This window comes from Panulirus ornatus, chromosome 2 (assembly GCF_036320965.1).
Source record: "Panulirus ornatus isolate Po-2019 chromosome 2, ASM3632096v1, whole genome shotgun sequence".
NCBI classification, from domain to species: Eukaryota; Metazoa; Arthropoda; class Malacostraca; order Decapoda; family Palinuridae; genus Panulirus; species Panulirus ornatus.
Window position 1 is genome coordinate 82,212,187 of NC_092225.1, and position 24,319 is coordinate 82,236,505.

Here is a 24,319-nt window from a genome sequence, read left to right on the forward strand (position 1 = left end):
TGTGATGCATCTGGGGTAAACCATGGAAAGTTCTGTGGGGCCTGGATGTGGAAAGGGAGCTGTTTTCGGTGCATTATTACATGACAGCTAGAGACTGAGTGTGAACGAATGGGGCCTTTGTTGTCTTTTCCTAGCGCTACCTTGCACACATGAGGGGGAAGGGGGTTGTTATTCCATGTGTGGCGAGGTGGCGATGGAAAATGAATAAAGGCAGACAGTATGAATTATGTACATGTGTATATATGTATATGTCTGTGTGTGTATGTATATGTATACATTGAGATGTATAGGTATGTATATATGCGTGTGTGGACGTGTATGTATATACATGTGTACATGGGTGGGTTGGGCCATTCTTTCGTCTGTTTCCTTGCGCTACCTCGCTAACGCAGGAGACAGCGACAAAGCAAAATAAGTAAATAAAAATAAATAAATATAAATCTCTTTCTAAATGTCACTCATTTTCCCCTGTTCACTTGCTTCAAAACACCACAATTCAACCCTGCAATAAAATGAACACTCCACTCTCTCCTGGAAAACTCCACAGAATCATTATCATAAAATGTGCTTCTGTAAACCTGAGGTGTTTAGGTGCTGTAATAAGTTTTCTTGTGAGCTGTTTCCTAAATGCAGGGGTTTTATCTTAACCAATTTGGAGTACTGCTGCCTTGTTTGTCCCTTCCACCAAGGCTTCCCATAGTTTCTGTTTGGAGACCGGCTACATAGGGACTAGCAGTTACAATACCTTCTTTCTTCAAACAGTGTAGCGAGAGAATTTTCTTTCTTCTTTCATCTTTCCCTCTTCCTATAACCTTTCCACCTTTAAGAGTCTGGTCTACAAACCCAGATAGAGCTCTAAGTAATTTCATTTTTTTCTCATACCATACCTTTTCACCTAATATGGCTACGACTGGGCCATGTTCTGCCCATGACATGTCAGTCACCATAAAAAAAAGTAGCAGGAACAGCCAAGCTCAGATCTTTCCTTTATGACTATGGCTGGAGAGTGTCTGAACATATGCACTTATAACCAGGATAAAATGCAGGAGACATGGGTGCAATGAAGTAAAACAAAGTTGAAGGTTTAAGGTGGATACAGTAGTTCATGAATGTTCACAGCATAAAGTCTGGGGTTAGTAAGAGGACAAGAGCAAGGGAGGGGATTACCTTTAATGATGCACAGTGAGCTGTGATGGAAAGTGCAAGGAAATGACTGTTGGCAAGTTGTTAGAAGCAGTGAAAAGTTTTTATCGAGGATGTTAGGCATGTGTACGTGTAGGAAGAGAGGAAAGTGATTGGTTCTCAGTGAATGTAGGTTTGCGGCAGGGGTGTGTGATGTCTCCATGGTTGTTTAATTTGTTTATGGATGGGGTTGTTAGGGAGGTGAATGCAAGAGTTTTGGAAAGAGGGGCAAGTATGAAGTCTGTTGGGGATGAGAGAGCTTGGGAAGTGAGTCAGTTGTTGTTTGCTGATGATACAGCACTGGTGGCTGATTCATGTGAGAAACTGCAGAAGCTGGTGACTGAGTTTGGTAAAGTGTGTGAAAGAAGAAAGGTAAGAGTAAATGTGAATAAGAGCAAGGTTATTAGGTACAGTAGGGTTGAGGGTCAAGTCAATTGGGAGGTAAGTTTGATTGGAGAAAAACTGGAGGAAGTAAAGAGTTTTAGATATCTGGGAGTGGATCTGGCAGTGGATGGAACCATGGAAGCGGAAGTGGATCATAGGGTGGGGGAGGGGGCGAAAATCCTGGGAGCCTTGAAGAATGTGTGGAAGTCGAGAACAATATCTTGGAAAGCAAAAATGGGTATGTTTGAAGGAATAGTGGTTCCAACAATGTTGTATGGTTGCGAGGCGTGGGCTATGGATAGAGTTGTGCGCAGGAGGATGGATGTGCTGGAAATAAGATGTTTGAGGACAATGTGTGGTGTGAGGTGGTTTGATCGAGTAAGTAACGTAAGGGTAAGAGAGATGTGTGGAAATAAAAAGAGCGTGGTTGAGAGAGCAGAGGAGGGTGTTTAGAAATGGTTTGGGCACATGGAGAGAATGAGTGAGGAAAGATTGACCAAGAGGATATATGTGTCGGAGGTGGAGGGAACGAGGAGAAGTGGGAGACCAAATTGGAGGTGGAAAGATGGAGTGAAAAAGATTTTGTGTGATCGGGGCCTGAACATGCAGGAGGGTGAAAGGAGGGCAAGGAATAGAGTGAATTGGATCGATGTGGTATACCGGGGTTGACGTGCTGTCAGTGGATTGAATCAAGGCATGTGAAGCGTCTGGGGTACACCATGGAAAGCTGTGTAGGTATGTATATTTGCGTGTGTGGACGTATGTATATACATGTGTATGGGGGTGGGATGGGCCATTTCTTTCGTCTGTTTCCTTGCGCTACCTCGCAAACACGGGAGACCGGCAAAAAAAAAAAGAAAAAAAAAAAAAAATTGAACCATGGAGACATCACACACCCCTGCCGCAAACCTACATTCACTGAGAACCAATCACTTTCTTCTCCTCCTACACGTACACATGCCTTACATCCTTGATAAAAACTTTTCACTGCTTCTAACAACTTGCCTCCCACACCATATATTCTTAGTACCTTCCACAGAGCATCTCTATCAACTCTATCATATCCCTTCTCCAGATCCATAAATGCTACATACAAATCCATTTGGGGTGAGAGAGTATCATGAAATTTTAGGGAGAATAAAAAGATGTTCCGGAAGGAGGTAAATAAAGTGCGTAAGACAAGGGAGCAAATGGGAACTTCAGTGAAGGGCGCAAATGGGGAGGTGATAACAAGTAGTGGTGATGTGAGAAGGAGATGGAGGGAGTATTTTGAAGGTTTGTTGAATGTGTTTGATGATAGAGTGGCAGATATAGGGTGTTTTGGTCGAGGTGGTGTGCAAAGTGAGAGGGTTAGGGAAAATGATTTGGTAAACAGAGAAGAGGTAGTAAAAGCTTTGCGGAAGATGAAAGCCAGCAAGGCAGCAGGTTTGGATGGTATTGCAGTGGAATTTATTAAAAAAGGGGGTGACTGTATTGTTGACTGGTTGGTAAGGTTATTTAATGTATGTATGACTCACGGTGAGGTGCCTGAGGATTGGCGGAATGCGTGCATAGTGCCATTGTACAAAGGCAAAGGGGATAAGAGTGAGTGCTCAAATTACAGAGGTATAAGTTTGTTGAGTATTCCTGGTAAATTATATGGGAGGGTATTGATTGAGAGGGTGAAGGCATGTACAGAGCATCAGATTGGGGAAGAGCAGTGTGGTTTCAGAAGTGGTAGAGGATGTGTGGATCAGGTGTTTGCTTTGAAGAATGTATGTGAGAAATACTTAGAAAAGCAAATGGATTTGTATGTAGCATTTATGGATCTGGAGAAGGCATATGATAGAGTTGATAGAGATGCTCTGTGGAAGGTATTAAGAATATATGGTGTGGGAGGCAAGTTGTTAGAAGCAGTGAAAAGTTTTTATCGAGGATGTAAGGCATGTGTACGTGTAGGAAGAGAGGAAAGTGATTGGTTCTCAGTGAATGTAGGTTTGCGGCAGGGGTGTGTGATGTCTCCATGCTTGTTTAATTTGTTTATGGATGGGGTTGTTAGGGAGGTGAATGCAAGAGTTTTGGAAAGAGGGGCAAGTATGAAGTCTGTTGGGGATGAGAGAGCTTGGGAAGTGAGTCAGTTGTTGTTCGCTGATGATACAGCGCTGGTGGCTGATTCATGTGAGAAACTGCAGAAGCTGGTGACTGAGTTTGGTAAAGTGTGTGAAAGAAGAAAGTTAAGAGTAAATGTGAATAAGAGCAAGGTTATTAGGTACAGCAGGGTTGAGGGTCAAGTCAATTGGGAGGTGAGTTTGAATGGAGAAAAACTGGAGGAAGTGAAGTGTTTTAGATATCTGGGACTGGATCTGGCAGCGGATGGAACCATGGAAGCGGAAGTGGATCATAGGGTGGGGGAGGGGGCGAAAATTCTGGGAGCCTTGAAGAATGTGTGGAAGTCGAGAACATTATCTCGGAAAGCAAAAATGGGTATGTTTGAAGGAATAGTGGTTCCAACAATGTTGTATGGTTGCGAGGCGTGGGCTATGGATAGAGTTGTGCACAGGAGGATGGATGTGCTGGAAATGAGATGTTTGAGGACAATGTGTGGTGTGAGGTGGTTTGATCGAGTAAGTAACGTAAGGGTAAGAGAGATGTGTGGAAATAAAAAGAGCGTGGTTGAGAGAGCAGAAGAGGGTGTTTTGAAATGGTTTGGGCACATGGAGAGAATGAGTGAGGAAAAATTGACCAAGAGGATATATGTGTCGGAGGTGGAGGGAACGAGGAGAAGAGGGAGACCAAATTGGAGGTGGAAAGATGGAGTGAAAAAGATTTTGTGTGATCGGGGCCTGAACATGCAGGAGGGTGAAAGGAGGGCAAGGAATAGAGTGAATTGGAGCGATGTGGTATACCGGGGTTGACGTGCTGTCAGTGGATTGAATCGGGGCATATGAAGCGTCTGGGGTAAACCATGGAAAGCTGTGTAGGTATGTATATTTGCGTGTGTGGACGTATGTATATACATGTGTATGGGGGTGGGTTGGGCCATTTCTTTCGTCTGTTTCCTTGCGCTACCTCGCAAACGTGGGAGACAGCGACAAAGCAAAAAAAAAAATCCATTTGCTTTTCTAAGTATTTCTAAGTATTTGTTTATCGATGGGGTTTTTTGGGAGGTGAATGCAAGAGTTTTGGAAAGAGGGGCAAGTATGAAGTCTGTTGGGGATGAGAGAGCTTGGGAAATGAGTCAGTTGTTGTTCGCTGATGATACAGCGCTGGTGGCTGATTCATGTGAGAAACTGCAGAAGCTGGTGACTGAGTTTGGTAAAGTGTGTGAAAGAAGAAAGTTAAGAGTAAATGTGAATAAGAGCAAGGTTATTAGGTACAGTAGGGTTGAGGGTCAAGTCAATTGGGAGGTAAGTTTGAATGGAGAAAAACTGGAGGAAGTAAAGTGTTTTAGATATCTGGGAGTGGATCTAGCAGCGGATGGAACCATGGAAGCGGAAGTGAATCATAGGATGGGGGAGGGGGCGAAAATCCTGGGAGCCTTGAAGAATGTGTGGAAGTCAAGAACATTATCTCGGAAAGCAAAAATGGGTATGTTTGAAGGAATAGTGGTTCCAACAATGTTGTATGGTTGCGAGGCGTGGGCTATGGATAGAGTTGTGCACAGGAGGGTGGATGTGCTGGAAATGAGATGTTTGAGGAAAATATGTGGTGTGAGGTGGTTTGATCGAGTAAGTAATGTAAGGGTAAGAGAGATGTGTGGAAATAAAAAGAGCATGGTTGAGAGAGCAGAAGAGTGTGTTTTGAAATGGTTTGGGCACATGGAGAGAATGAGTGAGGAAAGATTGACCAAGAGTATATATGTGTCGGAGGTGGAGGGAATCAGGAGAAGTGGGAGACCAAATTGGAGGTGGAAAGATGGAGTGAAAAAGATTTTGAGTGATCGGGGCCTGAACATGCAGGTGGGTGAAAGGCGGGCAAGGAATATAGTGAATTGGATCGATGTGGTATACCGGGGTCGACGTGCATGTGAAGCGTCTGGGGTAAACCATGGAAAGTTGTGTGGGGCCTGGATGTGGAAAGGGAGCTGTGGTTTCGGGCATTATTACATAACATCTAGAGACTGAGTGTGAACGAATGGGGCCTTTGTTGTCTTTTCCTAGCGCTACCTCGCATACATAAGGGGGGAGGGGGAGGTTATTCCATGTGTGGCGAGGTGGCGATGGGAATAAATAAAGGCAGACAGTATGAATTATGTACATGTGTATATATGTATATGTCTGTGTGTGTATATATATTATGTGTACATTGAGATGTATAGGTATGTATATTTGCGTGTGTGGACGTGTATGTATATAAATGTGTATGGGGGTGAGTTGGGCCATCCTTTCGTCTGTCTCCTTGCGCTACCTCGCAAATGCGTGAGACAGCGACAAAGCAAAATAAATAAAATATAAATAATAATAATAATAATAATAATAATAATAATAATAAAGATAATAATAAAACTTACATGTAGATTTTGCCAAAGAGTTGGATACACCAGTCGTGGTTGAGAATGTCCTTTTCTGTGGTGTCTGTATGAAACATGGCCGTCTGTGGGATCAAGGACAAATTTTATCACTTGTGAAGGACCCCCACATATATCTAAAGAGGACACTGTTATCTCATTAAGGTGCCCCATGTTCACAAGGGTTAACTAACTGTTCACAATGACTGACCCAGTGTTCACCCTATTCGACTCAGTGCTCACAAGAGTTGACCCTGTGCTCACACCAGCTGGCCCAGTTTTCACAAGTTAACCTAGTGTTCACAATGGCTGGCCCAACATTCACATTGGATGACTCAAGTGTTCACGATGATTGACCCGATTTTCAAAATGGTTGATGTAGTTTTCACAGTGATTAATCCAGAACACTATTTTTCCCACTGGTCACATATTCACGAGGATTAACACCTCACACTCCTTAACTCAATATTTTACACAGAACAACACACTCTTCACACTAGCTAGTTGTACTCTTCATATCAGATAACTTCATCATCAAATCGGGGTATTATTCACCCTAGCCAACCCACAGTTCACACTAGTTAACCCACTACTACTTTTTATAGTTCATGCTAATTAACCCACTGCTCACACTAGTTAACCTACAGACACACAAGCTAGCCCACTGACCACACTAGTCAACCCTGAGTTCATGTTAATTAACCCAATTTTCACACTGGTCAACCTTGAGTTCATGCTAGTTAACCCAATGCTCACACTAGTTTACTCAGATCATGTTAATTAATCTACTGTTCACACTGGTTAACTCACTTATCATGCTAGTAAACCCAGTTCCCAATGGTTAACTCAGATATGCTTGTTAACCCACTGTCAACAACTGTTAACTCACAGATCATGCTTGTTAACCCACTGTTCACAGTGGTTAACTCAATGAACATGCTAGTTAACTCACAGTTCACACTGGTTAACTCTGATCATGCGAGTTAACCCACTGTTCACACTGGTTAACTCACAGATCATGCTAGTTAACTCACTATTAACACTGGTTAACTCAGATCATGCTAGTTAATCCAATGTCCACTGATTAACTCAGATCATGCTGGTTAACCCACTGTTCAAATGAACTCACTGATCATGCCCGTTAACCAACTGTTCACACTGGTTAACTTACACATTGTTAGTTAACTCAGTTCCCAATGGTAAACTCACAGATCATGCCTGTTAACCCACTGTTCATGCTGGTTAACTCATTAATCATGCTAGTTAACCCACTGCTCACACTGATTAACTCATAGACCATGCTCATTAACTGATTAACACTGGTTAACTCACAAATAATGCGTTGATCCAGTTCACACTGGTTAACCCACATATCATGCTAGTTAACTATTAACACTGGTTAACTCTAATTATGCTAGTTAACCTAATGTTCACACAGGTTAACTCAGACAATGCTCGTTAAATGATTAAAACTGGTTAACTCACAGATCATGCTACTTAATCCACTGTTCACACTGGTCAACTCACAGATCATGCTCGTTAACTCACTATTAACATTCTACCTAGCCCAATGTTCACACTTGTTAACTCACAGACCATGCTTGTTAACTGATTAACACTTTATATCACAGATCATGCTAGTTAATCCACTTCACACTGGTTAACTAACAGATCATGCTAGTTAACCCACTGTTCACACTGATTAACTCAGATCATGCTAGTTAACCCACTGTTCACTGGTTAACTCATTGATCATGCTAGTTAATCCATTGTTCATACTGGTTAACTCAGATCATGTTAATAAACCCACTGTTCACACTGGTTAATTCAATGATCATGCTAATTAACTCACTCTTTCCAGTGGTTAACTCAAATCATGTCTGTTAATCCACTGTTCACCATGGTTAACTCACAGATAAAGCTAGTTAACCCACAGTTCATACTGGTTAATCCAGTTCATACTGATTAATCCACTGTTCATACTGGTTAAATCACAAATTATGCTAGTTAACCCACTGTTCACAATGGTTAACTCAGACCGTGCTAGTTAATCCACTGTTCACACTTGTTAACTCACAGATCATGCATGTTAACCCACTGTTCATACAGATTAACTCAGATCATACTGGTTAATCCACTTCACACTGGTTAAATCAAAGATCATGCTAGTTAACCCACTGTTTACACTGCTTAACTCACAGACCGTGCTAGTTATCTACTGTTCACACTTGTTAACTCACAGATCATGCATGTTAACCCACTATTCCTTCAGATTAACTCAGATCATATTGGTTAATCCACTTCACGCTGGTTAAATCAAAGATCATGCTAGTTAACCCACTGTTTACACTGGTTAACTCACAGACCATGCTAGTTATCCACTGTTCACACTTAACTCAGATCATGCATGTTAACCCACTGTTCACAATGATTAACTCTGATTATGCTAGTTAACCCACTGTTCACACCTGTTAACTCACTGATCATGCTAGTTAATCCAAAGGCACACTAATTAACCCGTTTGTTGAGGTACATACTTCGTATTCTTCCGAAATGTGTCCTTGGCTCCCACAGAGCCAAAAGGAGGCAAATGAGGTGGTATGAGAGGAGCCGAGGAGTGAGCGAGGGGAAGAGGAGAGGAAAGAGTTACCAGAGCGAGTCGGAAGGACAAAGCACAACGGAGAGAGAATAAGACTTGTTCTTCTCAGAGAGAGAGAGAGAGAGAGAGAGAGAGAGAGAGAGAGAGAGAGAGAATTCCTTGGGAGATTACGGACTCACCTTATTAAAGAGAGAGGTGTTGTAAGGGTCATGTTCCTCAGGCACTATGTCGCTGATGCCCTCCAAGCAGCTTCTGAGACGCCTCAGGCACCACCTGCCCTGGGCCTTGGCCGAGCCGTCTTCTCCACTGTCGACCTCCACTTCGATGGTAGCCCCATCCTGACCGGCTATGTTCAGCGTGACGCAGTCGACTTCCATTCTCCACTTTGAGATCTTCCTAAATCCTGTAGCTTAACTCTCCGATCAGGGGCAGATCTCCTTCCATTCAATCAGATGTCCTATAATGCTGATTCTCTTTTCAAACTGATCTACTGTTGCATGTGTTCAAGGCCCCCGGATTCTTAAAAGACACACGAAAATTACGAAATGAATGGATTTTTCTGTAATACTGTCAAACGTGGTTTCTTCACTGCCACAATTCATTCATACAGGACCAGCTGTGTTACGAAGATTCTTATCTACATTATGAATCACAGATCACTAAAGTAAAAGTTTATTTCAATAATTTCCCAAGCAGTCCAGCCTACAACCGTACTCAAAAATATTACAAATTTGTGATCTGGTGTTAGAAGTGCCTCAATTTCTATGACTTTCTATGTTAGGAAGATTGGTCTCAATAAATCTACATTAAAAAATCTATATCTAATTCGTAAAATAAATCTACAACTTGAACTTACACCGCTACGTTAAAAGAACGTCATAGACATCCCATACCTCTTGAACCTACATCAACATATAAATGTAAATTCACATTTACACCAAAATGAAAATGTGAGGCACGTGTATACATACGGTCTACGTGAACCTAGTCTAGATGGCCACGGTACTGTCCATGATGACATTAATCGTGGTGCAGCAATCCTTGCTAATGACAAATCAGTTATCCAAACCAAGTCACTGTATACACAATATATACCAAAGTCACTCCCTACGAACGAAGGAATTACAGTGACTCAAACGTTAATATATACAAAAAGTCTTGTTTCAGACTTCATTATCCACTGCCATCAACCGTATGGTGAAAGTTTCGATTAAATATTAAATAAAGGCCTACATTTTTTCTGCTTAAAATATTCTCCTCTCATGTCTTCAGACCGACTAAAGTTCGTTTCGTTTCCTTTGAAGCTTCTGCATATTAAGTTCTCTAGGGCCACCTTATATAAGATTCAATCATTATAAATATTTCTATAACTGCCATTTCTGGTTTTACTAGAAGATATTTAAATACCCATAACTTTCTACCTAGAAATCATCAACTCTGCTACGTCACCCAAATTCCCTCTAGTAAGCGGGGTTCCCCAGGGCAGCGTCCTGTCACCTACACTATTCATAAATTACACAATTGACATTGTCCCCACCAGTTGGTGCCATGAGCGTGGATATACATACCGGTGACGTGCTCAAATAGTTGTCTTGAAGAATTCACTCCCAGTGCAGTCACAGGCAACCAGACTCAACAAGTTCGAATAAGGACGAGCAAGATAAAAAAGAAAAAAAATTATTACAGTGGCGACAGGAAGACAGAACGAGATAATCACAGGTAACATGTGTGGCACCCATAATCCTGGGTGCCACAAACTGGCACCCTGGGCTATGATAATAGATCATGTCAAGAGATCCGCACAAGGCAACGCACCATCTGACCAGTCTAGTCTCCAAAGAGTCTGGCACCTTCCAGAGAACCAAATCTTAATCCTAGTCAAGGTCATGATAATTTGAAATGGTTTCATACGTTACAAAAAAAGTCATATCCTGTGGTAAACGATCATCTGCTGTGGTCCCGCACAATTTACGGTGAAAAACGCCTGGAAGCTAAAAGCTAACGTCCCATATAGTCGTGTCCATGAAACTTGATGTCAAAATTCTCAGTGACCGCCAGTAGACCTAACCCAGGTTTCGTTGTGGTGTTCTACGTTACTCATGACCATGAACAATCATTTATGGGAAGACATACCTCTATAACCCCAACCAAAAAAAGATAAAAATAATGAATTAGAAAAATGTGGTTTATTTGACGTATTACGGTTTATTTGTCCGTACGATTGTAAATATATACATTATATTGGGAAGGCACGTTATTTTCATCCGGCAACCTTTTTAAAGTAGCACTTTCTATGGATATTCTATACGTTTTACAACACACCATATAGTAAAAAGAAACACCAGACCCAACTTAAACTTTATAGGAGATTAGCGTACTCTGAGCTAAAACATCTATGGAGAAAAATCCTTTTTATTTCGAGATATGACTTCTTTCACAAACTCCTTATGAATCACACCTTATGAAAAATTAGTTTTCCTTTTCGTGATTAATTCCAACCACCAAGAGTTTGTGTGTAAAGATTCGCCAATACGAAAGCCTGGCATGGCTCGTGTCAATGACAGCCCATTCCAGGTAGTACCATTACTGGCACAATGACGGCCCGTGTGAAACTATCATACAGTGGGCTCGTAAGTGGCTGAGTGTTTGTGTACAATGTCATGAATGGTTTTATCCCTAAATTCATGAAGCAAGAATCAGTTCATAATATGGGCTAATCAAGACATGACTGCTGCCAGAAATATAACATTACTACAGTTCGTTTAGGGTGCCTCATTATTCGGGGTTTACACTAACTGATCCCCCCTTACATACAACCAGATTTATGTTTTCCCCAAATGTGCGAAACTCATTCATATTTCACAATCATCAGGAGCCTCAACAGGTAATGGAGCATTACAAAATTGAAAAACTTACTTGATTTTGTGGTCTAGTCACAAACCCTTTCCACAATCACACTTTTCGGGGAAAATTCTTTCCTTTTCAATTCCTAAAACGTCAACATTGGAGTACACTGTTCAACAAGGACGATATATTAGAGAGGAAGCGAACCTGAGGCACATATTTATCACATGTGTCGCTAAAGGATATGACAACAACGACATCTATGTGTGCGAGACTTTCCTAAGAAAGTATAGAAAATGGTAAAATTTACCATTGCAGAAAACAGCTATACTTAAGGGACTAACTATACTAATGTTTTTTCTTAAGTGGTAATTGATTAGAAGTTATTCTTTGAAATGTACAGCTTTACCCTCATTTTGCTCACATAATAAATCTACTATGATATTTTTGGTAATCACTATCTTTCATGGATTATTTACACATTAAGCCCAACATATTTTCGTTGATTTTTCCGATATGTATATAGAGGAAATGAAAAAATTTAACATCAATTACCTAAAACAGAAAAGTAAAACACTAACCTTAGTCTATAAGCTAGCTGTCATACAGCTTTGCATACTCTTTCGAGTTACATGTTTTGTACACTTATGCACAAAAATATTTAGCATGGGTTCGTATATTACTAGTTATACACAAGCGATATGAAGACTTTTCTTATGGACTTTGTAGGCCAGGTTACCCTCGGTTGGAAACGGTGTTTACTAAACAAAATCCTAACAAATATATTTTGTTTTATAGACAATTGTTGTAAGCATTGACACACAAACACAAAGACGTTCTAACGCGGGACACTAGCTGTGTTGTAGCTAATATTTGCAATTACTTTCTTTTTTTACAATTATGATATATGACAGCAAAATGGAAGATAAGATTTACCCACTGTCAAAAAGAAGAAACGTTCCCCAGATACGATACCCTAAACTATACAAAACCAAGTTGCTTTTGAGCAAGCAGTGGAAATTTGACAATTTTTTCTCGTAGCCTAACGCTCTTAGGACGTGGCAGCACACCCGTGATGTATGCTATGTTTTTATCACCTTAACCAGTTTTATCTGCAGATAAGAAAAATATGAACATTGTGATACAATCTCAAATTTGTGTTGCACACCTGATGTCCTAGTACACTTTCATTTTTCCAAACCGTTTTTTTTTCCTTCTAACTAAACGTCTGTTTATATTCATTTTCCACAGTTCTATCTCCTTCCTGTTATTGAATGATTAAAGAATGGCCCGTCATTGGTGAGACAATGAGGCAAAGTCAAGATCTGATAAATGACTGATTTGTATTACGTTTAGTTACATTTGGTTGTACTCTAACTTAAAGGCTCCTGCAGCTCATGTCTGCGCTACTTTCAGTAGCATGGAAATGTAAACTCCCCTTTGGGATGAGAGGTTCTCTGATGAGACAATAATCCCAATGACAGCTTTGTCAAAGTGACTTTTCACTTGCTGTGTAACCTCGGGTAGGCAGAGTCTGGTAAAACACACACACACACTTTTTTTTTTTTTCCAAAAGAAGGAACAGAGAAGAGGGCCAGGTGAGGATATTCCCTCAAAGGCCCAGTCCTCTGTTCTTAACGCTACCTCGCTATCGCGGGAAATGGCGAATAGTGTGAAAAAAAAAACATATATATATATATATATATATATATATATATATATATATATATATATATATATATATATATATATATTTTTTTTTTTTCATACTATTTGCCATTTCCCGCGTTAGCGAGGTAGCGTTAAGAACAGAGAACTGGGCCTTAGAGGGAATATCCTCACCTGACCCCCTTCTCTGTTCCTTCTTTTGGAAAAAAAAAAAAAAAAACAAGAAAGGGGAGGATTTCCAGCCACCCGCTCCCTCCCCTTTTAGTCGCCTTCTACGACACGCAGGGAATACGTGGGAAGTATTCTTTCTCCCCTATCCCCAGGGATAGTATATGCAGCAATTTACACGTAAATGGGCTTGGTGCTCAAATCTACCTCGGCATCTTTTTTCCTCTCTTTTATATTGGCTGACCTCCTCGAGTTTTGGGACAGTATTTACATAGGATACACATCACCTGTTCCTTTCAGCTTTACGTTTTGCAGACAATGAAACAGGTAAAGGTGAAGATAGTTATATTATATAAGAGTATTTCTATATTACATATAGTTAACAGTTTGTACACACAAGTAAAAATATTCAAACTGACTAAAACTGTCTTTTTTTTTACTGATCAATACATCACAGTAAATCTAATCTAAGCTTCCCTATCTTAGCCTAACCTAAACCACATTTTTTTGATGAATTTCAACTTATATTGGAATTAATAAAGGTTGCTAATATTCTTAATACATTGCCAGGGATGATTTATTATGATATAATTCTCCTTAATTAGTTTTGGCCCCTAAATAACAGAGCTGGGTAATTACTGTACTCTGCGACATATAAGATGCTCAGGTGTATCAAAAACACCCATAAATTGGTAGAGAATATTTTTGATAAATATATATATATATATATATATATATATATATATATATATATATATATATATATATATATCCCTGGGGATATATATAAGTATCTACGAAAATCATGTGTGGGGACTCGTTACTTAGAAATCGAATGCACCTGCAATGATCACTGCAAAAGAAGGTTAGCTAGGTTAGGATTTTCAGATTGGTATCGTCTTTTTTTTCACCACATATACATACACTCGTGGTCTAGAATAAACATAATACCTCCAGATAAACCTTAATCTAATCAACCTTAACTTGAAAGCAGTTCAGCTAGCTGCATACTTTACTCCTCTCATTACAAGACTTGTCTACATGGATGCAATGTAAGCAGGGCATTAGGAATATTATCATCAATCGATAATGAAGTAGAATTTTATCCATTACACGTTTGTCATTTACTTTCTTGATATCTGATTATGTGATAGTCAAAAACTATTATACGATTTACCCACCGATTTCCAGCTTTAGAAAACCAATGGAATTTAAAATCTTTATTGTTTATTGTCTTTTATAACATAAGGTACAGCCAAGAGAACCACTTGTGGCTACGATTTACACGTGGCACTGTCAGTTTACGTAAACATTGCAAACAACACATTCGCCGTTGCCGTTATCTTTATTGCGCGCCCGAACAATTCGGCAGCGGATTTACATCCCCGTCTCTCTCTCTCTCTCTCTCTCTCTCTCTCTCTCTCTCTCTCTCTCTCTCTCTCTCTCTCTCTCTCTCTCTCTCAGTGGACGACAATGACCAAAAAAGAACGAAAAAGAACTAATGAATGAAGGAAAAATCGGTTACATACAGACATGAGACCCGTTTGGATAAATGTGTATGATAACGCTTCTATTCGGAACCTCAGATGACAAAGAATGTTATAAATATGAACGTCAGTATGGTCAGCCCGTAATATGCTACAGATACGACAAACAACACATCTGTGGAGAAATTCATAAACATCATTACGCCCACAATGGCGTAATGATGGCTGATAAGAGACACTGTGTTACCATCGCTTCGTGACTTTACAAGTATGCCTCGAAAACGAAAAAATGTTGGAAAAGACTTTGGAAGTCCAAAATATGAAAACGCAATTGATAAAAGAGCAAGAACGAAAGAAGACCAAGATCAAACCAAGATGACTATAGACGTGAAGGAAGAGTTGACCAGAAAAGTGAATAGCTCATATTGAAAACAAAAGGAAGTACAGTAGGATGAACATGACTAAGATAATGGGTACAAGAAAATTCAACCAAATGTTATATGCAAACGAAATCACAGATATGTGTATATGTGGTATAGCGGTTCTTCACCGTGACACATTCGCGGGCCGCCCCGGATCGAACGCATAGGTTCGAAACCTGGTTGCCGCAGTCAGTCCACAGTCAACCAAGCTGTTCATCCATCCCTAGGGGGTGTTCGATAAAATAGATGCCTGGCTCAGGCTAATATATATATATATATATATATATATATATATATATATATATATATATATATATATATATATATATATATATATATATATATTATAGCGTTAATGAGATGGCCTTGATTAGGGCCTTTGTTGTCTGTGCCGTCTCACCTAACATAAAGAAAAAAGAAAAAATATGCCAGCACCAAACTGGAGATCAACACAGAGGAATGGACTGAACAGGTATTGGCAAAATTTATGAAACCTCTAAAGCAGATCATAACAGGACACCAAGAAGGAACGCGTATCAGTACCAATATTGGCTGGTCTATCTGCCTATAAAATTTATAGTCAACATACCACTGGCGCCGTTTTCTTCTTCATGGGAAAACCAAACATGAAGAGTCGTAGCAAAATGTAATTAAAACAACCTAGATGATAACGGAAAGGATCGAGACAATGAAGACCTCTTTAAAACTCGAACTACCTCGAGAAACCTTGCCAGAAAAATACAAAATAGTGGTAAACAAATGAAAAGGGAAAGGACAAAAATGAACAAAGACAAAAGAAGAAACATGGTACCCTCGAAAGATAAGTGTGCAAATATTAAAGACTTGAAAAACGAGGTAATAGTGTTAAGTCACAGTAAATGAGAACTAACTGTGATAGGCATCCCGGCCATAAACTCAAAAAGCCTAGTCTTATGCAGATCACCAGGAAAGCAAACGAAATCATTCAGAGAAATAAAACAACACTGGAAGACATGAGGAGATGGGTGGCGAAACCTAAACTGGTGGTTATGTGGTCTGGTGATCTTAGCTTCGTTTTCAGTGAATGGAAGGGAAGGAAGCACTGTATGGATGTAGACACAGAATTAATGGATCAGCAGATGACAGGGATCTACTCCAATAGCTAAGTAATCACTAAGTCATTTCCTATTTGACAATTGACATGGCATTATTCTCATCCATGGATGTTGATGATACAAGCTAATAGGATCGGTATTATAGAAATAATCATAGCAAACCTATGAAGAAATGGTGAGAGCGAATGTGACGACAGTAGGTGTGACCAGTTTGAATAAGTTCTACTTTAAAAGAATAGATTAAACGTGATTAATGAACTAATTGTGAATGCAAGCTAGAGTGAGGTCTTCAGAGTTGTTAACATAGATGCAAATATCAAAATACTTTTTTGAGATATTCAAAAAAAATCGTCAATGGATTAATACCAATCAGATTACAAATATTGCAAAACGAAACATAAGGAGACAAAACATAGTTGGTAAATATAAGAGCCTGGACAACGAAAAGAATAAGAGGAATATCTGATGAAAGAAGATAAAATTTCCTTGAGAAAATGAACAATGCTGATGAGGAAATAATGAAACATAACATCATAGATGAAAATAGAGAATGAATGGAATTATACATAATACAGAAAGGAATTACATGATTGTCTCCATTATGAACAAAGGAAAAAGCAAAAAAGTCTGAGACTGTATCCTTGAAAGAAGAAAAGAGCACGAAAATGAGCCCAAGAAAATATGCAAGAAGTTAAGTGACCAGTACAAATCAGTGTTTAGCTCACAGTACAGGACTGGGAGAAACGGCATGAATTATTTAACGAACACGACGACAGTGCAATCATAGATATTGAGATATCAGAGAACGACGAAGAAAAAGCAATTGATCAACTAAAAGAGACCTTAGTTTATGACCAGATGGAATTCCAGCAGTTTTCCTTAAGACAAAAATACCAGTAGCACAATGGACCATGTTACTGATAAGGCAAAGACTAAATGAGAGCAAAATAACAAACATTCACAACATGGCTTAAGCAACTGCTTAAGCAAAGCAATACGTAATCAAAGTCACTAAAAGAGTGATAGAAGGACACATATCGGAACACTGATCAACAACAACTATATAAATGAAAGACAACATGGGATTAAACGTAAACCTTTCCATTAGCTTGCCATGAATGGCATGTAGAAAACGCTATTTCACGAAAAAATGGAATTTGTTTTTCTCGATTAACTTAGGCATTAGATAAAGTAAACCACAGGACTGTACTAAAGAAAGTAACAAAACCGAACATTAAAGATAAAATTGGAAGATAGATCAGTGTTTTACTAATAGAAAATTCATAGTAGTGGCAGAAGGAACCATCTGGGGTACCACAAGGTGCGGTGCTGGCCTCGCTCCTCTTTAGAATAACATCAGACGCTGACAGAGAAGCCAAGTGTAGACTTAGGTAATCTGCTCGTGACACTACAGAGCGAGCTGGAACATGGAATCAGAAAAGGACAAAGAAAAAAGAATGAAGAGGTGATTTAACGAGCATGAATTTCAGCAATTAAGTCATCGAACAGTTAACAATACATCAATGATACTGTCCAAAGGCCCAGCAGGGAATGAAATAGACAACGAAGCAAACATCAGAGATCCAGGAATCATCATACAGACAAAGTAGAATTCAAAGAGCATAATTGATAAGACAACATTATCGAGCCAGGCAACAAGTGGTATGATAATGACCACAGTCACTCAAGAGACAGTAGTCTAATGATGAAAATGTTCAATGTGTACACATGTTAATATATATATATATATATATATATATATATATATATATATATATATATATATATATATATATATATATTACTGAATGAATTTGATGAATTTCTTGACACACGACTCATGTTGTCTCGATACGGTTGGTAAGCGTAAATATGAGACGACTTGCCTGATGATTATGGTAGCCCCGTTTTATAGTTATTTTCATGGATATATGAAATCAATGTAACATTCATTGTGGCAAATGATAGGAAACGTCGCCAGCAATCGATGTTCTACATTACCAGGAGAGCAGGGCTATCAATGTGAAGCCAGATCAATGAGGATTTCTAAAAATCCTTCGTCCGTGTTTTAATATGGTTTCACACAAAAAGTAGTAAGATACTTATTTTACTGTGTATAAAAGAAGCTGAATTGATCACTGCTATGTCACATGGTATCAACCGAACATGAGGATACCAATGTTAAAGAGATTTAAGAAACACTTCACGAGCAAAATTGAGATAATGGAAATTAACAGCTATTATGGCAGGCAATTGAGGGCATCGAGAACAATGTACGACTCCAACTGCAAGAAAGATAGTATCTAAGTGTGCAATAATACCATTGAAATATACGAAAAAAGATATCAAGCAAAATACATGTGGGCCCTAAAAGAGGAATGGAAACTTTAGTGAATGTATTACCAAGTGAGGTTAGGCATATACATAACACAGAAACATATACATGAAGCCTAGTCAACTGGTTACAAACAGTCCCTCGATCAATCTAACATTGACAGTTTCGTAATGTGCGTGGTGGCAAGGAGGAACAGCATCATTAAACAGGCAGGGTATGCAGTTAGTGGTACGGGTTAGCCCTGCATACCGGCAAAATCTCGTCGTGGATACAGCGAGGAGTAAATACGCCGTGTGGAAGTAAATACGCCATTTGTTATATTTAGGGAGGTAACTCTACCAGATTAGGGAAGACAGAGTCTGACTCTGATGGACACCGAGTGAAGAGCCAGAAGAGGCTAGGCTTCCAGTCAACAGCCAACGTGGATCGGTGACCACCAACACCCGTAATTCACTATGACAGTACAAAACAAATGGGTAATGACCACGAAAGCTAAAGGACCAGATTAGATTAGGCCAAGACTGGCACGAATGTGTCCAAAACACTTCTGAATTGTTGGCCTGGATAGTGTCCTTAGGAAATCTTGTTTACCATGTAGATGTGACGCTCAGTGAATGAACTCATGCTGCAAGAGCAGCCAAATAAAACACTCAAAGAAATATTGATGTTAGGCAAACGAGTATATCATCTTATTGACTTGATAACCCTAACAGCTACCACCAGGCCATTTTTGATGAGCATTTTTTTTCTCTTGCTTTCTCCAAAACTTACATTATTCTCCCTCTTCTCTCTTCACTTCTCCATCCCTTTCGCCCCTTTCCGTATATCATTTAAGGCCTGACTCCATGTCGACTTGTGCCAGTCGTCGGAGCCCTGGATGGTAGGAGGATTTTCGGGTCACAGAGAAGACAGTGAGTGATGCTGCTGTAAGGAATGGCCCCCGCTGAGTCAGGTCCATCTTGCCGGAGACAAAGACGGAGGTGAAGAGGAGGTGGAGGGGGAGGATGGGGGGAAGGGTATACGTGGGAGGGGGATGGTAGAGGGAGTAGGGGGTGTAAGGCCAGAGACAGGTCCCCCTTCCCTCCTCCCTCTTTAAATCTCTTTGTCTGTGAGTTGGATATCGTGTGTTATCTTCCTGTTCTTATCTGGCACGTGGACAAGGATGGTGCTCCACATAGCACGCCCCACACCGCCCTCCACAGATTACACGCCCGCCCTCCACCGCCCCTCCACACACTCCACCACCCCTCCACACATCCATCTCGCTCTACCACTTCCCTCACTATGACCTAGATAGGCAGCATGACCAACACACACGGGAGAAGGCTCACCACTGGTGACACTGAATGGGAAGGATATCTGGAAAAGACATAACAAAGCTATTAAAGTTTCCTACTCATATAAAGCTCCAGGTCCTGATGAAGCGTCTCCATATGTGCTGAATAAACAGTGACCTATTTTGTACTTGGCTATTTGTTCTATACAGGGGGGAAGTTTTATACTCGTAGGGCCCCGTCTCCTGAATTTTCTCTACTGTCGTAAAACTTCTTAAACTTCTGTATGCTGTCCATTCACATCATCTCATGACCCAATTTATTCCATTCTCCCACCAACCTTATACCATAAGCATCCTTTCTAATTGGTTTCTTCTTAAAGTTCATGTTATGTTGTATGGTTGTTCTGTCCCTACATCTTTCGAAGGACTGTTCACTGTCTACCTTATCAAGCTGGATCAAAAATTTAAAGGTCAGTCATGACCAGGTCTCTCTCTCTCTCTCTCTCTCTCTCTCTCTCTCTCTCTCTCTCTCTCTCTCTCTCTCTCTCTCTCTCTCTCTCTCTCTCCAATACTTTTGTAGTATATGAACAGCTGAATATTTCATCATCTATACACTGGAACATTATCATGATATTTACCAACAGACAGTTTGTATCTTCTAATATTCTCCTAATATAGGACTGACGTGGGACCTTGTGTACAGATGCTCTTGACAAACACTTGAAAATGGTCAAGATGTTGCTGGAAGAAGATGAAGGCAATTGTCATATCTATATCTAAGAAAGGAAATCAGGAAGTTGTGCTGAACTATTGACCAGTGTCTCCGACGAGTGTCGTCTGCACAATCCTGGATGAGACAGTCAAGAAGCAAACTGATGACTACCTGTGAGGAAGAAACTACCTAAGCCACAGAAAACAAGGATGAAGGGAAAGGTCGTGTGTTGCAAACTCATTAAGCTTTTATTATAGAGTGATTTCCGTTTTAGACAGACCAGCAGAATCGGACCATCAGGTGCCCTAGTCGTCTTGCTCCTGCGGAGGGGTACTACATCCTCCTCTACCAACACTACGTCCTCCCAGCCTGGCTGTCACACTCTCCCTCATCACCATCACTCCCTTCCTCCCTCCCTCGCTGGTCACCAAACACTTCCTCACCACCAGCGCTCCCTCCCGCTCCGACCACTACTTCCTAAACAACAATTGGAATTTTCCTTCTTCATACATCCCACATTGCCGGCATTGCAATGGTGTGTGTGTGTGTGTTCACACATTTACACACAATTACGAACTCATTATCAAATGCACATGATAATGATGAAATAAGGCTGTTTCTCCACTGTACTTTCAATCATGTCTTCAACGATAAACATACTTGGTTATTATTACAGGCTCATATAAAGTTTTTCTTTATTTTCTACAGGTGAAGTTTATAGAGAGAAAATAGTAACTGCTGAGAAAAAGACGAAGAAAAATTTTGGTCCTGCTCATCAGCGAAATATTTTTCCCGATAACATTTCACCCCAGCAGCCGGCAGTTTCTGTCATGCCAAGGAAATGGGTAAATGATTGGCAACTGTGTAGAGGGTTAGTCAGCGTGCGTCTGAACACTTCCTCGCCTTGTCAACAGACCTGACCAGATAAAGAGGAACGTTTATTTATAGAATACAAGAGAAGGGTAGATTATGGGTAACTGGACTGTCACAGAGCACTTGGCACCGTATCACACACGAGTCTGGATCTTCAGGCAGGAAAAAGAGAGAGAGATGACTTCGGTGGTTAGAAGTTACCTTACAAGGGAACGAAGACGCACATCAGAAGGCCTACCTCCAACTAGGCTTGCACAAGTGGCTTACTGTAGGGTTCAGTCCTGGGACCACTGCTCTTCTTGATCTCCCTAAATGACTCACCAGCGGGCTTGAACTAGTACTTAAGTAAGTTAGGTTTGAGGATGATGCTAAGGTCATGAGGGGAGTAAGGAATGAGGAGGATTGCCTTACCATACAAGGGGACCTGGACAAAACCCAAAGTTGGTCTGACACATATGTGGCTGATGACATTCAGTCCAAGTATAGGAAAAGCAATGAAGATGGAACACGCTAGAAATAAAAGGCCAAGTGAGAATATTGGCCAGCTGGAATTAAACTACAGGAATATGTGTATGAGAAGAACATGGGAGTCGCCATTTTACCCAACTTGTCGCAGGAACCCAAGCTTAGGAGGTTTGTAAGAGAAACAAACTTGTAGCAAATTTAGAATTGGACTCAAGCTCATGGATAAGGAAATAGTGAGCAAACTGTTCATATCGTATATTAGGCCAAAACTACAATTTCATTTCTCAAGTTTGTTCACTTCATTTAACGAAGCACAAAAACCTGATGTTGGCAACAGGAGGGCAACAAAGATGGTACCACAATTAAGATATCTGAGCTACACAGTGAGGCTGGAGGCCATGTATTTGTCCCTCACAGCAGCGGGAAGAAGATGGATGACTCAATCCTAACCCGCCAGGCTTTAAACTAGTTTCATGACGTCGACAGTGAACAGTTCCTCCAAAGATGTAGGGACAGAAGAACCAGAGGACATAACATGAAATTTAAGAGCAAACCTGTTAAAAAGAACGTATAGAAGTAATTTCATAGCAGAGGAATAGTGAATGAATGGAATAAGGTACGTGACGAAACAGTCAATATGGACAAATTACAAAAGTTTAAGAAGTGTGATAGTAGAGAACGTTTAAGAGATGAGGCCCCACGAGTGTAGAACTCCCTCCCCATACAGTAATTACACAACAGGACCTACACACACACACACACACACACACACACACACACACACACAGCATGGCTTACACACGCAACATGACCTACACACACACACACACACACACACACACACACACAGCATGGCTTACACACGCAACATGACCTACACAAGCAGCATGACCCACACGAGCAGCATGACCCACACAGGCAGCATGACCCACACAAGCAGCATGACCCACACAGGCAGCATGACCCACACAAGCAGCATGACCCACACAAGCAGCATGACCCACACAAGCAGCATAATCCACACAAGCAGCATGACCCACACAGGCAGCATGACCCACACAAGCAGCATAATCCACACAAGCAGCATGACCCACACAAGCAGCATGACCCACACAAGCAGCATGACCCACACAAGCAGCATAATCCACACAAGCAGCATGACCCACACAGGCAGCATGACCCACACAGGCAGCATGACCAACACAGGCAGCATAACCCACACAAGCAGCATGACCCACACAGGCAGCATGACCCACACAAGCAGCATGACCCACACAAGCAGCATAATCTACACAAGCAGCATGACCCACACAGGCAGCATGACCCACACAGGCAGCATGACCCACACAGACAGCATAACCCAAACAAGCAGCATGACCCACACAGGCAGCATGACCCACACAAGCAGCATGACCCACACAAGCAGCATAACCCACACAAGCAGCATGACCCACACAAGCAGCATGACCCACACAGGCAGCATGACCCACACAGGCAGCATAACCCACACAAGCAGCATGACCCACACAGGCAGCATGACCCACACAAGCAGCATGACCCACACAAGCAGCATGACCCACACAGGCAGCATGACCCACACAGGCAGCATGACCCACACAGGCAGCATAACCCACACAAGCAGCATGACCCACACAGGCAGCATGACCCACACAAGCAGCATGACCCACACAAGCAGCATAATCCACACAAGCAGCATGACCCACACAGGCAGCATGACCCACACAGGCAGCATGACCCACACAGGCAGCATGACCCACACAGGCAGCATAACCCACACAAGCAGCATGACCCACACAGGCAGCATGACCCACACAGGCAGCATAACCCACACAAGCAGCATGACCCACACAGGCAGCATGACCCACACAAGCAGCATGACCCACACAAGCAGCATAATCCACACAAGCAGCATGACCCACACAGGCAGCATGACCCACACAGGCAGCATGACCCACACAGGCAGCATAACCCACACAAGCAGCATGACCCACAGGCAGCATGACCCACACAGGCAGCATGACCCACACAGGCAGCATGACCCACACAGGCAGCATAACCCACACAAGCAGCATGACCCACACAGGCAGCATAACCCACACAAGCAGCATGACCCACACAGGCAGCATGACCCACACAAGTAGCATGACCGACCTGATGTCCTAAGTGTGGTTACGTGACGCAGACATCACCTGTTGGGAAGTCCATGCACTCCGCTACAGCGAACTGCGGCATACTCAGGTGGTCTGTTATTCTTTGTGGTGTTATCAGGACAACGTAAGGCAGACAATGGCGGCGAGCGGTCG

At 41.2% G+C, this 24,319-nt stretch overlaps 1 protein-coding gene across 10 annotated transcripts in view; it reads right to left on the bottom strand.

Annotated features, from left to right (window-relative positions):
- The window catches only part of LOC139757725 (uncharacterized), a 221,327-nt gene that overhangs the window by 96,894 nt on the left and 100,114 nt on the right, over nucleotides 1–24,319 (bottom strand). For 4 of the 10 annotated variants that reach the window (XR_011714700.1, XR_011714699.1, XR_011714698.1 and 1 more), the window contains exons 1-2: nucleotides 11,568–11,725; nucleotides 8,831–9,170 (exon numbers count right to left, since the gene is read on the bottom strand). Coding sequence is in view for 6 of the 10 variants with exons in the window: in XM_071678492.1 (XP_071534593.1) it covers nucleotides 6,056–6,138; nucleotides 8,831–9,028 (281 nt within the window). In the remaining 4 variants the exon portion in view is untranslated. Of the gene's footprint in view, nucleotides 1–6,055; nucleotides 6,139–8,830; nucleotides 9,171–10,219; nucleotides 10,283–11,567; nucleotides 11,726–24,167; nucleotides 24,266–24,319 lie in introns of those variants that run through there. The other 6 variants (XM_071678516.1, XM_071678506.1, XM_071678480.1 and 3 more) reach the window with 4 other exon arrangements.